This window comes from Glandiceps talaboti, chromosome 2, assembly GCF_964340395.1.
Source record: "Glandiceps talaboti chromosome 2, keGlaTala1.1, whole genome shotgun sequence".
NCBI lineage: Eukaryota > Metazoa > Hemichordata > Enteropneusta > Spengelidae > Glandiceps > Glandiceps talaboti.
In genome coordinates, this window is record NC_135550.1 from 27,880,626 (window position 1) to 27,899,377 (window position 18,752).

At 35.4% G+C, this 18,752-nt stretch overlaps 1 protein-coding gene across 1 annotated transcript in view; it reads right to left on the reverse strand.

The window, feature by feature from the left end:
- LOC144446249 (uncharacterized) overlaps nucleotides 1-18,047 on the reverse strand; it is a 31,149-nt gene extending 13,102 nt beyond the window's left edge. Inside the window, exons 1-2 of the mRNA XM_078136005.1 lie at nucleotides 18,020-18,047; nucleotides 16,830-17,957 (exon numbers count right to left, since the gene is read on the reverse strand). Of these exons, the coding sequence (XP_077992131.1) occupies nucleotides 16,830-17,957; nucleotides 18,020-18,047 (1,156 nt within the window). The remainder of the gene's footprint in view (nucleotides 1-16,829; nucleotides 17,958-18,019) is intronic.
- Between the last annotated feature and the right edge of the window lie 705 nt (nucleotides 18,048-18,752).

The following is an 18,752-nucleotide window of genomic DNA, read 5'->3' on the forward strand; positions in this document are numbered from 1 at the left end:
TTTGAAGAGCATTTTTTCAGTATTGAAGACTGAATTGCATGTATACAACTATTACTTCAGATTAGTAAGGAAATTTTACAAATGTCTTTTCATCTGTCAAATACGAGGATTTAAACCATAAAACACATTAACAATGTGATTTATTGTTGGACCCTTTAGATCGTTTTCTCTTTGAACAAAACTGAACAGGCAACATTACCATACTAGTATGTGTTCTTCTTAAATTTTACAAATTGTGCTGGAAATTGGCACCACTCAACTCCCTATTTTTCTTTTCACATTCAAACACTTTCTACATACAACTTACAAGTGCACACCATCTGTACACTCTTTCCTCATTCATTCACAATTTCAACTAGTATCAATCACTGAAAATTTCTCTCATTTTATGAATATGTATATGTGCTGTTGTTTATTAGTCTACACCAATTGAAAATAAACAAAGCCAGGTTAGGTTACTGTGGGTAGAAGAAGCTCATGCTATCTACACATGTGAATAGCTGTTAGTCTGTGACTGCATATTTTGATATTTATTTAATTTAAGGCAATGGCACTGCTAATTCAACTGGTAATAGGTATACAGAAACACCTCGGTGTCAGTGGTTCTCTACTACATAATTCCCTAGTAACTTATTCTCAGCAATCTTGAAATCTTCTTTACCTGAAAAACCTCACTTTAAATGTACACTAGGGGAACTGGGGTTCAATTATTAATATACAGTGTATACTAATTGCAGTGTTTTCCAAGAAAACGTGATACACATCAACATGTTCAATTCTCATAATAGGAATTGATGACCTGAAAACTTAAACATGTTATTTGAGGCAAACAGCACATAACTTCATAAGAATGTCACGGTTAACATTACAGACATTCAGATTTCTTGATGGTTTGAGAACAGTAGCAAATGTGACTATACAAATATACATACATGATAATATTTGTCACTATAAGGCAATCAAGAAGTTCAACACTACAGTAGTACTTACTGTTCATGTTATGCAAACAATACTTAAAGCAGTAAACCTGTAGTAGAAGATCAATACATCTATCAACATATCTACTGCTACACACACATGAATGAACTGTGAGTTTGTTAACTTGCCAAACACTACATTTCCTGTCATACTATGCAAACAAAATATCTCCAAGAAAGCAGTACATCTGTGGCAGAATGTGTTACAAAATACAGTACAAACACAAATCAGCTAGAACTTGTTTACTTTGTATAACACTGTGACTCTCATCTATACAAACTAAATTTTGGGGAATAAAGATTTTATTTGAATAATTGACATCTATCCATGAAAACTGTTCCTTGCTCATCGAACAAACATATGTTGATTAGTGTCATCACTCTGTAGTTGGATTGTCTACTTTCATATCAAATCCTAAATTCTGACATATATTGAACAAGAACAAATAAATTGACAGTGACAACAACTACTCCTTACTGTGTATTAGCAGAGAAACATCAATTAACTAATGAATTATTATCACAGTGAGTACTCAATGGAGTAGGCATAGTACTGACAAAGTTGGGTTGATTTGCAACAGTTTTAATTATATTATGATTGAAAGTAGAGATGTTCAACTTTCCTCTTGTAAAGAAATGGACATGTCAGCCTTTGTTGGGTTACTACTGCTTAATATATTTCTATTCTAAAAAATATGAAATGTGACAGCCATCATGTCAAATTAATTACATATACCTCTCTTGGTGTAAGTTGTGAAATTGACAGTACTTGAGTTACAGCTTCAAAGGATTCTCACTAACAATTGACTAGAACAAGGTCAATATGCTGGCAACAAGTCCGAAGATAAGTTTTACTCAGATTGGTGTAAGAACTGATTGTAGTGTCATAACATTCTTCTATGATTTGATTGCTAGCCGTTACAGACTAGTCTATGACAGTGAATTCGTTGTCTTTATTTATGCAGTCAGCCATTTCATGCCGAATCATAAGACACAATGTTTTATGAGAGCTCTGTGACACTTGAGACCTATTTTCAGAATGAATCATTTATTCTGGTAGATATCATTAGCACTATATATGTAATTTCAGTGATTGACTGCAGTGCAGTGCATTTTTAGAAGAAACTAGTTAAAGTACGGTTCATAGTGAAAACATATATGTATAGTAAATACTGTATGCCAGACAATGGCAGCTTGCAACGTACAAGTTGTGGCTCCTGAGACCTACAAATAAAACACTGCTTTGATTTTCAACAGTAGGGTGAAGGTCAAGGGTAGTATCCTATTTTAAAAAGTGAATACGACACTGGACAACCAGGCTGTAATAAGTGGCTTAATGAATTTTGCAATCAAGTCAAAAATAGATACTTCCACTTCATTGAGAAAGACTAACCATGAAAACACGGGTACAGACATTTCTGCAGATGTCCAACATATTATGGCTACCATTTTACTGCATATATGCAAGGCTTGCCATTCAGCATTATATACCAGTATGTTTAAGATATATAAAGGAAGTGACATACATATGGTATTGAGGTTACATGTATCTGAATATCACCTCTATGAACAGTATAATTGAAAATGACTGCTGGAGCTATGCAGTGAATGGTTGGTTTTACATGAATGAGGAAATAGGCACTCTCATAACTGGATGGAGTAAGAGGTAATGAACAGATGATGGTTGGGTAGGATTGATTGATTGATGGGTGGGTGGGTGGTAGGGATGGGAGATGATGGATGCATGGATGGATGAAAGATGGGTGGGGGTGATTGATGGGTGGGTGTGGTTCATGGATTGATTGATTGATGGGTGGATTGATGAGTATCTGATGAGTGATAGGTATGGATGATAGATGGATGGATGGATCATAGGGATGAATTATGGATGGACGAGAATGAATGATTGATGGGTACGGATGACTGATGGATGGATAGATGGATGGATGGATGGTCCAGTAGGAGGAAATGGATGGATGGATGGATGGATGGATGGATGGAAGGATGGGGATAAGGATGGATGGATGGGTGGATGATGGATGTATAATGGATTATGCATCAGTATGGGAAGTGGAGGAATAAATGCACAGCCTTGGTAAATGGATAGATCATGCCTTGGTGAGGAATGACGACTCCTTTTTCATGGAAACTGATCAATATGTAATCACACTGTAATGCACTGTTTACTGGAATATTTGTTGTACCTTCAAACCCTAAACCATCATTTCAATATAATATTGACATCAGTAAATTGAACAGGGAGTAAATATTTAATAACTAACAAAACTCAAATACCCAAACCCTAATGTATGTCTCTTTCCATGCTGATTTGATGTGTGCCACTGAAATACATTTGTATGTACCTTTAGGGGTGCCCAGACGTCAGGACAGTGAAAAGGCAGGGAAAAATCTACATGCTCAATATGCATAATTAAGAAAAAAGATATTCAATATTTGAAGTCAGTATATCCTAGCATATATATATATTTCGCTTTGTAATTAAGTATTGATAGAATCAGTGTAATAGTTATGTTGTATCAATGTCCATGTATCTTGTGACTGCAACACTGATGACACTCCAATAGCCAACAAGAAAAAATTAAGGAACTCTGACACTAGAACAGCCAACATGGTCATGGAACTTCAATGCTGTTAACACTAGCACAACTTGCAAGACAAGTCAATGAACAGCAATTCTACCAGCCAGTGAGCAGCAATTCTAGATCAGTCAATACGACAGAGTCAATCAACAGCAATTCTAGATCAGTCAATATGACAGTCAATCAACAGCAATTCTAGAATAACCAATATGACAAAGTCAATGAACAGAAATTCTAGAACAGCCTGGAAGACAGTCAAGGAACTGCAACACTGGCACAGCCAGCATGACAAAATCAATGAACTGCAACACTGGAACAGTCACCAAGACAAAGGAAGGTCAAGGAAATGCAAAGAATAGCTCACTTTGATTTTAAACTGCTGACTTTAATTGCCTAACTGCAGTATATCTACAATAAACTACAGATATCAGTCTTGTTATAGATGGCATTACATGCATTTGCTGGCAGTTTACACCTTCCTTATCTTTTTAACAGTCCCAAAATGCACCACTCCATGTACGTGATCAGTCCGACTTCCATAACTAATTTCAAGGTTAAACTCCCTTTCCACTTGTTCAATTTTACTGTCGGTCTTTTATGGGATGTACTGTTATGCATTCTAATTCCTTCAGTGTAATTATTAAATATGTCATTTCAAACTGCTAATAAATCCAACTTGACAATATCCTCCCAATATACATACCAACTTACACACCAGTCTTTATATCACTTATCATAACCAAAGTAACATACACATCATCATCTCCTATGCAAGACACATACATCTGGGAATATAGCTAATTCATTGCAATGTTGGTGTGGTCTCTATATATGCATTCATTTCATTTGTTATCATAATGTCATTTTTATCCTACTTCTCTCCTGTAGAGTGGATATGTGATGACAAATGACACCACAATAAAACTGAATGCCTCCCGTAAGGGCAAACCCTGTAGATTTTTCCTCAAACACACATTGCTGGAATGCATTCTTATTAAGATATAGCCTAATTACCGAAAATAATTAATTATGCACATTAATCATTAAAAATAAATACTATACCAACAGACTTTACAGGATATGTGTGCTTTGTTATGGTTGATGTATGTGTGAAATTATATTGAATTTGAAAATTGCATTCTTAATATATAGCCTAATTACCAAAATCCATTAATTATTCAAATTACTCATTGAAACTAAATACTGTACCAACAGATTTTATAGGACATGCGTGCTTACTATGGTTGATGTATGTAACAAATTTTGTGGAATTTGAAATACATTTGTATGTAATCTTTAGTTATAGCTTAATTACTGAAAATCATTAATTATGCAAATTTCTCATTAAAACTATAAGCTACATCAACAAGCACTATAACACATATGCACTTCATTATGTTTAATGTATACACCAAATTTTATATATATAAACTGAATTTGAAGTATGCATTCTTAAGATAGCCTAATTACCAAAATAATTTATTATGCAAATTGATCATTAAAACTAAAAACTATACCAACATGCTTTAAAGGATATGTGTGCTTTGTCATGTTTGATGTATGTGCCAAATTGTATGGAATTTGCAGCTTGCATTCTTAAGATATAGCCTAATTACCAAAGCTCATAATTATACAAATTATTCATTAAAACTATAAGCTACATCAACAAGCTTTACTGCAGATATGTGATATGTTATGTTTTATGTATATACCAAATTACATTGAATTTGAAGTTTGCATTCTTAAGATTTAGCCTAATTACTAAAAACAATTAATTATAGAAATGACTAGTTAATCTTCTTTGGATGTTTACCAAAATCTGATCAGTTCTTGTGCTTAGCATATGGATGATGTGTAGCAAGTTTCATTAGAATCGGTGCTGCAGTTTATTTTAGATATTGTGTCCACAGACACAGACACAGACACAGAGACAGACAGACAGAGACAGACAGACAGACAAAATCATAACATAACACTCCCTTACGGCAGGTAAAAATGAAACTATTTCTACATATATTAGAATTACATCAAATCAAATCATAAAATCTGTTTCATTTTGAAAGTATATTCATTAGAAGCAGACACATGACCTAAATATCATCATGATCATTATCTTATCAGTTAAAAGCATTGACAGGCGATAAATTGTGTCTGAATATATATAACATACACAAAATATCGATAGCTTTTAGATCAATATTAAAAGTAATGATATATCAAGGCTTTATGGAATCAAACGACATTGATCAGATTGAGGATGAATTCAAAATACCCATGTAATTTTGGAATGTCTAGAATATTGAGGACGTGACATAGATGGTACTGTAAACCTGACATTGCCACTTTTTGGATGCCAATTTGCCTTTTGTTATTCAAAAAGGGGTTTTAAAGTGCTGATCCAATGTTTTCAACTCTTTTGATGACTTTCAATTACAGATTTTCTCAGCAGGCATATGGCATGCAGCTTGCAATTGTGATTTTTTTTCCTGGAATGAGTGGATCATTAAGTAAATTGTCGATGACAGAAGTACATGGTATATCACTGTCAGCTAACTGTACTTTATGTACATGTTGCTAACTCCGTGTGAGGTGATCTAGGAATGACAACTGTAGTGCATAACTGACTATCAACCACATTACATACTCAACTCCAGCTGTACAGGATACATTCTTTACCTATTGTTCATGGCTGAAAGCTGACATAAACAAGTAATGTGCTTTTTGGTGTTGTGACAGGATAACCATCTATTGATTTGATGACATTTCCATGAAATGTCTACTTGTTATTAATATTTGGTTTGCCTACAGGGTTGAAAAAAAACCATATATTCTATCATACTAAATAATTCAATATATCACACTCAATTGTAATGGCTTGCCTTGTAACTTAAATGTTAATAACCTTGCAATAGTACTATTGCCTTTTATACCACACTTTTTACACAAAATTCTACTGTACATTTCATCTACATTGGCAAGTGGTATGAAAGTATATCATTCACTGTGGGTGGGGTGGGGGGGGGGGGCATAGTGGCATTCATTCTGATCATATTCATGCTTGTTTTCATCAACTAGTACAAAGCCTATGACTGAACACTGCTACATGTATGCTACACTGCTATGCTGTATTTATCTAACCAAGATGGGATGCAATATCTGACTATAAATAATACAGCCACTAAGACTAGAAACCACACTGTCTACATGATTATGCTAATGAATGTGATAACGTATAGGTCAAAGAGGGAAGTCTGGTGTAAACATATGACATTGTATACTTCTATCACTACTTCCAGTTACAGTGTACTAAATTGACTTTAATGTGTATTCCAAACTGGTCTGCGATATTAATTTACATCAACTACCCATGGAGTAACACTGGGACACTCACCTTCATGCAAGACCACAGGGATGCTACAGATTTGCTTCATCCTTTCCTATGATGACTCAGTACAAGAACTATGACACTTCTACACACACACACACACACTATAATAATCTCTGTAGAACAACTACTTTAACTCTTCCTTCATCATAGTTTACCTGACCAACAAGGAATACCTACATGTACTATTTTAATATTCTCTGTAACACTCGTTAATGAATATCTTCAATGATCATGGGTCTTTGTTCATTTGTATTTCTGAGACAGCTATTCCCATAAGAATTACTTGGCATGATTTCCCAAAATAGTTTCAATATAGTCAGTTGACCATTTCTTCAACACAATCATTTGAATGTTAGAAATGTATGTACTGTCAATCAACCAATGCTATGTACCAGAATAATTATCATACTTTTATTTTCAATACAAAGAGTCTTGAGTCAGGTCATTGCTATCTTTCACATGTGGCTGTATTTCATAAATGTATATTTTAGTACCTTGATTTCTATCTAAGTGATGAAGGTAATATTTGGTGGCCTTTTTGAAAAGGTGAGCCTCATAAGGTGTCCTCAGAAGGCCCATTCAGTATGCTAAAGTAACAAAGTCATGCTCTGATAAAATGTTGTCCTTAAGCGACACACAGGAATAATTACTTCAATTTCAAAAATACACAAGTTGAACATGTGCAGAAAGCTTGTAAGTTTAAATATGCCAAGTTATACTGTGCAAATTTGGTGAAAATAAAATGGCACCAATGCCACTGTGGCACAACTGCTTGTTCTGAATTAATCAATCTCATGCTAATATTATCAGTAAATATAACACAATTCGATGCCAAGATTGTCAATATATGTTGCATATTGATTTGCTCAAGTCTATTGGCTTTTTAAATTCTCTACTGAATGTAATTTTATCTTAACACAAGTGTGTTCTTTTATAGGAAATAAAAACCTGAATGAGTGATTGTGACAAAAACAGTGGGGTAAACAAGTGTAAATAAGTTTCATAGCAGTGCATTAGAAATAAGGTATCACCATCTAGAGATGCATTAATGAGTTGAAACTAGAGTTGAAACTTTTAATTTTTTGTACTTTTCGGAGAGCAAACTTGCCATTCTTATGTTAGCAAAGGCCTGACAAATCAAAATCGACAATCAAAGAAGTAAGATTTAACAGATATTGTGTTACTTTCAGGACAAACTTCAATTTCATCATAGGGAACTCCTATATAGAACAATGCAAGTTCCTGCACCAGCAGGTGAACAATGCAGGAAATGGATATGGAATGTTATATTAAAACACATGTTGGCTGCTTTTACTCAAGCAACATCGTACGTCCTATTTTCCATCAGGCCTGTGGATCACTTCAATACAGTTGTGGTGACCCACAGTCCCTCAAGGAATTAGAACATGATGTTGCTCTTGTGACCAGTCAACATACATATACAATTTCTCATAGATTTGGGGATATAGTAATGATTTTGAATGTTTATGTTCTGGGACCATTCCCCTTGCAGGTATTGAAGACAAAAGACAAATTTTGGCTATTTGACATTGAAATGTTGGCCAAGGTCAGAGCCTCATTTGAAGGCTTATCATTCATAATGTGTGGTAGGCAATTGAATTGTGTCTGTACATATAAAACTCAAGCAGATATGAACCAAAATGTGCAGCTTCTCACAAATATGGCTGCAATTTGGCCATAAAAGTCAAGGTCAAGTAATGAAGCGATGTGCATATATATGTCACCATTGTGCCAAGTTTGGTTGGAATACACTGATGTTCTATGCATGTCTGAGTAATGAGAATGGACGGACAGACAGACATGGATGGCCAGATAGACACATCTAAATGTAATAGCCCTCCAAGCATTGCCTGTTGATAGCTAAAAGAACATTTTGTTGTTCTAATTAATTGTGTATTTTTCTCAAGAAATCAATACTTGATGAGGGTCTTGGAAGAAACCTGCATGCATAGGAACATCCCGAGTCATCCACAGATTTCACTATAGTCTTGTGCTTTTCTCATATGATACATACTTGTAATCATTTGATCTGAGCAATGCCCAATAGATTCAATACGAAAGGTCAACATGCTATGACAATCAGACCAACAATGTTTGAGTTTGAATTGTTCATATACACAATTGTACACAAGGCAATCTTACATATATTCACAAACTCACACTAACCAAACCCACAGAGGACATGGTAGGCACAACACATGTAGACAGTCTGAACTACTAGTATTTACTGCAGTTTTACATTGTTGTATTTTCCAACACAATTGATTACTTTCGACCATTACGCTGTGATAAACCTTAGTAAGTATGATATGCCTGTATTTTTGGATGAGGGCGCTGTACAAACTTGGCAGGTTGTTTATTTACCAACTTGGTTATTTGGTGGCATAAATTTGATGTTTGTTGATGTACACACCCACTAATAATATCAATAATAATACAATTTGTCTGTCTTCTGGAAAACTCCAGGCATTAACAATTATTATCCCTGGCATGGATATATAGCAGCAAACCACCCTTCAAACTTCCTCAACACCCTGAAGGGATACAATCCACTGCAGCCTCTGGAAGTGCATAGGATTAAAGAATTCACATTGAAACCTCTATCCTACCAGGTCCCCAATTATACAGCTGGGGTGGTTGGGGCATAACCATGGTTCAAATCTTGCAGAGAGACTTTCGCCATTCAGAATCAAACAGCAGCTACAAGTCTTTACCTGCAACATGCAGATTCCAAGCTGGCCATTTTAACCATTTGACCATTATGACTTCACTATTCCCAATCTGGAAACATATATTGTGAAAAGGAGTGAAGTGGTCCCTTCCCTGGAATACTTTGCTCTTTATTTATCTAACTGTACTTTGAATTTCTGTAGTCTTTATTTTGTTTACATACTGTTCACAATTTCATTTGTTATCTTTTTTCCTTTTCGGGTGCTACTATGCAAGGCCATACATAAGTGTACATAATTTATACTGTGCTTCCAATGTGTTTATTCAAGAAATACACTCTTTGTGTTGAAAAAAGTTTGCAATGTTTAACTTCCAAAACTTGAATCTTGTTCACTGAACACAAATAAACAGTAAAGGGTTCCATTTTCAAACAGGACACATTCATCAATTTTGAATGAAGTTGATTAGCATTAGAACTGCCAAAGCTCACTGTGTTGAGGGCCCACTTTGCATTAGGATCAAAATATAGGTGTGTAAATATGTTTGGCAGAGCTATAGAAAAAGTAGGTCCAGAACAAAAGAATGAGTACATGTAATCCATATTAAGATAACACTAATGTGATGTCATGGGATTGAAACATAGGTTATGTTAAGTCCATTAGTACATTCTGGTAAATTAATGATGGTAATCATGGTATCCACATGTAAGTGATATACCGACAATATGTTCAATGAAAAAGGTGTGAATTCTTTTGTTTACACACAACAAGAAATGCAGCAAAGACAAACAAGCCAGACTGGTGATAGCAGACTGTATTTGGCACAAGGCTTTTAAAAAAAATAGCACCAATGGCACTGGAGCACTTTGCTGAGTTTGAGCAAGAATTTATTAGAAATTATAAGGGTTTATTGATGGTACATCATTCAGTCTTGGCAAGTCAATTCATACTCATCACTGTTATCTTTCAATAAGATACTGTTGCTTGGCTGTCACTATGGGAGTGTCCATGACTGTTATGTGCATTTGTGTTATTTTCAATTGTTATCTTAGCAAAAGGCACTGATACATTGCTGTTGCTATAGATGTGGTCATGGATACTAGGAATAAACATATTTATTTTTGGAATCATTATTCACTTACCTACCTAGCCTAGAGACTAGGCTATCTGATTCAACATACTGGCTTGAAAGTAGAGAATAACATTTTCAAGCCAGATAGCCAAGTCTCTGGGCTATAACCTATCTATCCTTCCTGTTATTTTTGCAACATCCGCTACCATGTGGCTATTACATGGGCATGGTCACCTTGCTGGGCTAGTTGCTTAGTTATAATAATAATCTTTGTCCAAATAAATTTGGCAATTTGTTGAATGGTAGCCACAAGAGCAGCACCCTAGTGTTGAAGTTGCTTTGTGTCTGCTTTTGAATGACTAATTTTACAACAATCTCTGTTAGTATCTTTGCAATATACATCATTTCACTGTTGCTATGGGTAGGGTCTTAGTTTCAAGGCATAAAGTACATCCATTTTCCAATAACTTTAGACCCTAAAGTAACATCCACACCAACTTTCACAGCAATCAGCTTGGCAGTTTTTTTTACTTAGGTTGCTCACACACACACACACACACACACACACACACACACACACACACACACACACACACACACACACACACACACACACACACACACACACACACACACACACACACACATACACATAGACAGACAGACAGACACACACACACACCTCAAGACCTATTGCACTACTAGTCTCAGTTCAGTTGTGCTAAAAAGCATTGTAAGATATAAAATTAGTCACGTAATTATAAACAATTTTGTTACCATTGAAAACTTACAAGACCTTCAGAACAAGGTTGATATAAAATGAACTGCTGAGATACATCATTTTATACAGCTAAATAAACTTTATTTATAATTAATTTAAAAGGGCTTAATTTTAAAGTTTTAGCTTATTTCCTTTCATAATTAAATCTTATTCTACAATAATTTTTTTAGTTTATTTTTTAAACAAGCAGTTTCTAGAATTGTATTCCATCGACAATGGCATATGATTCTATTTATTTCTCTTACTCATCACAAAGTTGTTTGAATCACATTCATGATCTTTAACCTCCAAAACAGCTTGAAAAATTCTTATGTCAACTCAGCAACATTACAGTTGTACTTGACATTTGTTCACTTTGTTATATGTCCAGCTGGCAGGTCAGTGCTAAATATGATACAGTACTTGTTATGATGTAGGAAAGAAGGAGGATGAAATTACTTGTTGTGGGTGATGCCACGGGGCAACCACAAGTACATGTACTGTAGTTTGGGCATTTTCAGCTGACAAAAAATGATTTTACATTTATAACTATGTTTATGACTATGTAATTTGTTTTGTTGATCTACGAGTGTCCTTACATAAATGTATTACAATATTGCCTATGTGGAGTAAAATGGACTGCAGGAGAATACTGGATAATGAATGCATTTGGTATCTAAATTTGTACAATTTTGCACAAAATTATATGGGATGATGAAAATGAAGCAATAAATATATTTTTTAAAACTATAATTGCTAGTTAAGAAATGTCAAAAGAACTATGTTGTGCCCCAGTCAATTCAATTAATTGGGGACCTGGTAGGATACAGGTTGCAATGTGAAAGCTTTACTCCTAGGCTGAAGAAGTACAAAGGGATGTTGTGCTGTTATAGGTCCATGTCGGGGGTACTGACTATAAAGCAATTCAAATACAATGTGGAAAGGTACTGTATAAAGACTGACATTATTAAAATCAAGCAGTATACACAACAAGGGAAAAACACACATGGCTGGTGATTGAACATGTTATTCCAAATAATAATTACTTGATGCTGTGAGGAGAGCAGGTCTTGTGACAGTACAAGAATTCCATGTGCCTTTGTTAATACTCCTCCTGATCTACATGTATGTATGTTATTCTAGACTCTCTTACAGCCCTCGGAGCTTCGCTTTACTAAAATTAAAGCTAAACGAATTATTTTGTATGTACCGATGCCAGCTTATTAACCGTACTCGAATATCCTTGTACTGTGCGCCCTCATCGACCATGATAGAGATAGCCATTCGTTGACGTGTGACTGTGACGCTCCGTGTTATCGCGAAGCCCCGAGATACAGAGCGTCGCAGTCACACATCAATGAACAGATATCTCTATGTGGGCGATGAGGGCGCACAGTACAAGGTTGTTCGAGTACGATGGAGTACGTTATGTAGATGGTATCGGTACATACAAAATAATACATTTAGCGTCGATTTTAGCAAAGTGAAGCTCCGAGGACTGTGAGAGAGTCTAATGTTATTCATGCCATTGTGTATACTTCCAGGTTTCTGTTATAGCTAAGATATCTATAAATATACTAAATATGTATGTAACCCTTGACTTGGATTGTGATGTCATCATTTCTTATGTGGTGAGGTCAAATGTATTCCTAGCTAATCTTGTTTCATTGACATGTAGATTATCATTCGCCACCATTCTGAACTCTGTCCTCAGCAGGATTGTTGGAATAAAATTCAAATATGGGAACCAGCAACCACAGTGATCTAGTGTTAATTAATATGATCACCAACATGTGTTCTGATTGTGAAGATGATTTGAGGGAAGTATAGAATTTTTAGGACAATATACAATTACCCCAAATAATTCAACCCAACTCTGGTGACAAGGTGATGAGGTATGAATGACAGGAAAATGACACTGACAACTACACTAATTGCAACAACAAAGAATGGTCATGGGGCATAACAAAATCAGTGATTATGAATTATTGAAATAAATAAATAAACAAATAGAAATAAATCTATCTACATGGTAAGTCTACTGACATTACAGTGTTTTTATTGCCAGACCCTCTTCAGGTAAAGTTCTTGTAAAAGATAATGGCTGTGGCAGGATTAGGGTCACAAAGGAAATAGTAACCATGACTAATCATTACACAGAACAGAATCGCCAGCCACAATCTCAATGACTGAATGTCTAATAAATACAGACTAGCAGTAACAGTTTCATGTATTTGGATTCAAAATATAGTGAGATAAGCAACTAATATAAGCAAATAACATTTTAATTTTTACAAATTAATATGCTAATTTGCATACTGATAGATGTTGAAACTCTTCATTGTGTTACCTTTGAAGTTTCATATACCACATGTCCTAATCAGTTCCCATAGAAACAAAATCATATCAAAATTATGATACTGATTCTTCAGCTATTCTTGTGAATATTAATTAAAGGGATTCTTGTTTACCAATACGAAGTGAAAGAAAGGGTTAATGATATGGTCTAGATATTCATGAGTGACTTTGTAAGAATCCACCAATATAGAGCACTACATGTATGTGAGGTTAAGCACATCACTAAGTTATAGCCAGTGGTTGTTAAATATAGATGATGCTTTCAGGACTAGCTTGATGTCACCAGGATTGAATTATGAATTTTGATGGTATAATCATTTTGGAATTGAAATCTTTAACCCTACTTATTCAGATATTTATCAGTTGTTGTTTTTTTATCTTAAATATATTAATCTTTCGACATTGCTCCTAATAAATGTACAATGCTTCCCAACTACATGTACATGCACTTGTTGATGCAGACACTGGAAATAGATATCCTTCAGCCAGCATCTTAAATGAGCAATTTCAAGCATAGGTTGGAGTGAGGGTTTGAAGTTTTTTCTACCAAGTTTCAATTAGGTTGTTGTATGCCTGCTTTCTTTGCTTCCAAATGTCACGAGTGTTCAACACACAAAATAAACTTTTGGTGTTAATACCACACATGCATTGTGAAAACTCTAATACACACATCAAATGACCCCTGTATGGCTACCTCAACTTGTCAAAAATGAGCCTGTCTGTAATCATCATGATTAGTTTATTATTTCATTCCTTGGCTAATGAGCACTTGCAAGCTATGGCACTCCTTCCCTTGAATTGTACATAGTTGTTGGATGAATGCACATCTCTTTAATTGAACAAAAGTATTAGATGAAAGCACTCCCTCCCCTCTCTTAATTGAATATAATTAAGTTATAATTGAAGAAATACAACGGATTTCATGCTGTTAATAATAGTTTTATACTTCTCAGTTCTATTCTCTAATTGGTGCACTGTGCTCTCCCTAGCCAAACCTGTTGGTTCAAAAATAAATGTGACAGAAGTGTTGACTTTTATAATATTATGCATACATTGTGTACATCTGACATCAGACATAGTCCAATGAAACAGACAGCTTGTGCCAGGAAACCAGTTATTAATTTCGTCACACTAACACATGCTAAAAATGGACATCACCTCTAACCTCTATTTGAATTTGTTATACTTCTTATGAACCTTCCCTTTTTCATGCCATATGGTTTTATATTACATGGCTCATCACTTTTCTGTGCTTACCATTGCAGATATACCAATCAATACCTTTGCCATTACAAGAAGTAATTATACCAATCAAATTTTTTCTCTTCAATCTTACTATCCACCTTGATTTCATATTTATTTTTTTTTCAAAACCAAGATATTTATTCATATAATATTCCACTGTATATCCCTTAATTTGTTTCAATTAAAATAGAATGGTAGTTTCCTGTCCCATTCTATATCTGGCGATTATTGAGTAAATGCAAGTATCAATCAATCTGACTATTATTACAATCTACAATCATTGATCTACAGGTGTATGTTCCATATAGAAGTGTTCTTGTGTTACCAACTCAGATTCTCTCTGTACTGAATGGAATTGTGTTAATACAAATTCTACCATACGACATCCAGCACGCTGAGATACAGAGTACTAGAAATCTCACATGTTGCAATACTGTATTGATTACAATGCAGGTAGCTAAACTAGACGACTACATTTAGTGATCAATGAGGCAAACAGTAAAACAAATTTATGTAATATTATGTTACTTACTGGCTCATTAACAAAGAAGTGGAAAATTAAGCTTAGAATTCATGTAAATCAATAGCATTATTATGTTGCTGTGTAATCATCAAAGATCCACCCACAAGTGTATAATTCATTCAATAAGAAGGCACATAACTGTATGTGGATGGTGTCATCATATCATCATTCATTACTTAGCAGCTACTGTATATGCAGATCATGAACTTTATATTATGGGATTCCAAAGAAACTCAACTACAAGGTGCTACATTCCTAGTAGTCAAAAACTTAACAGAAACCTTTGCATTGGTTGTGATTTACAGTAGTGGCTAATCTGTCATACTGTCTATTTCAGTTGACAATTACTCCCTATCAATCTGTTGAAAACATCATAGTAATGCCACTTGTATTTCTGAGCATATAAAACTTGATGCAGTACAAACACACACAATTTGGATATGGTTTTTTTTTTCAAAACAATTTGTGGGCAAATATTGCACTACGAAGTTGAAGAGTGGAAGTACTAGTATAAGTATAACATTTAAGTTGTCACTTTCCAAAGAGTAATATGAATAAGGGTCTAGCCACACCATAATAAACGGGTACACTAATTACAACCCATAACAGACAAGCATTCACAAGCGGAACTTGTTACAAACATGGAAATTAAATAAATTAATTGGATTAATAACACTTGTTTGAACTACATATACTTGTATTACATTGCCTGGTTTGATTACAACAGTTTTATTGCCTCTTTACATAATAGTTCACATTCACAAAGAATTTCAATTTCCCCTGACATTTCATGTAAAGTAAAGATGCCATAAAACTGTCCATATCAAAGTGTGCCAAGTGTCAGTAATCCAATTCAGTTGTTTACTTTCCCTGTTTGTAACAAGTTTCACTTGTAAATGCTTGTTGCTGATTGCATCTTATCAAAAAACAAAACAAAACAAAACAGGTGGGTATGAACCCAATCAAAGGAGCATCCTCTTGCCTAGAAGTGTTGTGTTAATTCAAGTAGTCATACATCATACATTGAAATTGTAAAATTGAGAGAGATTAGGAAATTAAATTGTTGCAATAACTCTTTGACACTACTACACGGATTGAATACTACACAGTTCATTCTGCCATATGGTCACATTAGAAAAGTTGACTTTTGATGAATAACATTTTCTAAGCATATGTCAATATGGGGAAAATCTGGTATAGAAACTTTAGATCTTACCTGAATTTGGATCATTATCTGTTGCACCGCTGACTACACTGCTGCTGCTACCACTCAATGAGGTCGTCATGGAAGCAAAATTTGCAGTTGTGTCAGCTTCAGTACTAAATGTTTGGGGAGACAATGGCAGTGTTTGTGATTCTGAAATGTAGTTTGTATCATCTACATTGGCTTCTCCTTCCGCAAACAGATCAAATGGTTCATTGTTAACACTGGCAGGATTTGAATCCAATGTGCTTGGATTATCACCTAGTCGCATGGCCCCTGCTGTTCCAACTCCAATACCACTATTGAGCAATGTATCTTCCAAACCCAATGATGTAGTGGGTGTATTGTCACCCATCAGTCCTGAATCTGGCAGAAGATGGTCATCATTGTAGTTGAGAGCACTCAACATTTGATCAGCTGCTGGTCGATATGAACGAAGCTGCTGGCTTGACAGCGGAGGGGTGTTACTGTATGACAGGGATGCAGGACTTTCTTGACTTTGCTCAGAATAACTAACTGGTATTACAGAAAGTGGTGACATGGCTTTGTCTGACTGCAAACTATTGCCAATGCCATCAGATAGTGATGTTGGAATGCGTGAAGTTTTGTCACTGTCTCCTCGATCTATGAGACCTGTTGAAAGATTGTCCTTGGAGAAATGACTTTCCAAGTCCTTAGCCTGAGCATCACCACCCACTAAATAATGACTCTTCATGGAATGTTGACTAGCATTTATAGTGGAAAGAAGCTGTGGCAAGGCATCCAGAGTGTCAATTCCAGTTGCTGTAAATCTTTCCATTCTTTTTCCTTGATCTATCTTTGCAATAGCTACTTGTTGCACATTTGGACTTTCACCATAAGAGGTAGTGTTTGGATAGCTTGGAGGCAGTCGATCAGTTGTAAAACGAGGAAGGTTGGTATGCTGCACACTGGTAGCTGGATTATGACTCAAGTCCTGTCCAACATTCAGAAAATCTCTTATAGGAGCTACTCTGGATGCAAGTTGAGTTTGAGGTGGGAAACGAAAGCGATCAAATTGGAAATGAGTAAATGATTGCTGAGAGTAGGACTGGCCAAACTGATGTGGTGGTGGTGTTTGCTGCTGCTGCTGTGAAACACCAAGCTGGCCTACACTTTCAACTGGAGAAGTAGCAACACCTGGCACTGTGGTACTTGCAATATGTAACTGTCCAACACCAGACCCTTTAGGGGACTGCCTTGCATTAACATTACCTGCCCTAACACTTTCAAAGTTTGGACTGCTTTCACTACTGCTACTCATAGTACCTACAATAACTGCTACACAGAGCTACAATGTTGAAATGCTGTATGACCTTGGTACACTTCCACCTGGTTGGTCAGTGACAGTGTTAGTCCTGTCACTGGTCAGTACATTTTGAAGGAATGTTTATGGAAATCTGAAAGACATAAACCATGATCAAAATAACCATATGTAATATGCTCCCTTGAATTTTGAAGCATGCCAATTGAATGTGTTATATTTAACGATATTACCCTTTCAGCAGGAAGTGACGCTAAATTAAAGCCACCAACGCGCTTGGAGTTGCCGACAACGTAGCTTTTACTACAAGTCATTGGAAATGTGTCCACCGCTAAAACTCTGAATTATCTCTTTCGAGAGACACTTTCTCTTTCCTGTGGTCGGTGACCTTCCCGGTCTTTGATCTTGTTCGACATGCTAATTTGGGAAACACTTGTATCACCGACATAGTGTAATATTTTAAATGTTATGATACCGAAGCTAAGCGATCGCGTTGAAAACAGATCGACAGTAAAACCATAGCAAACACAAATCTACAAAGCTCGGGCTGTTCATCGAGGTTGAAGGCTGATGAACGGTTTGAATTGAATTCAAAGTTCACACTCTTGTAGAAATGCCAACACTGTTTTTGCGTTGAAATTGCCGAACGACAC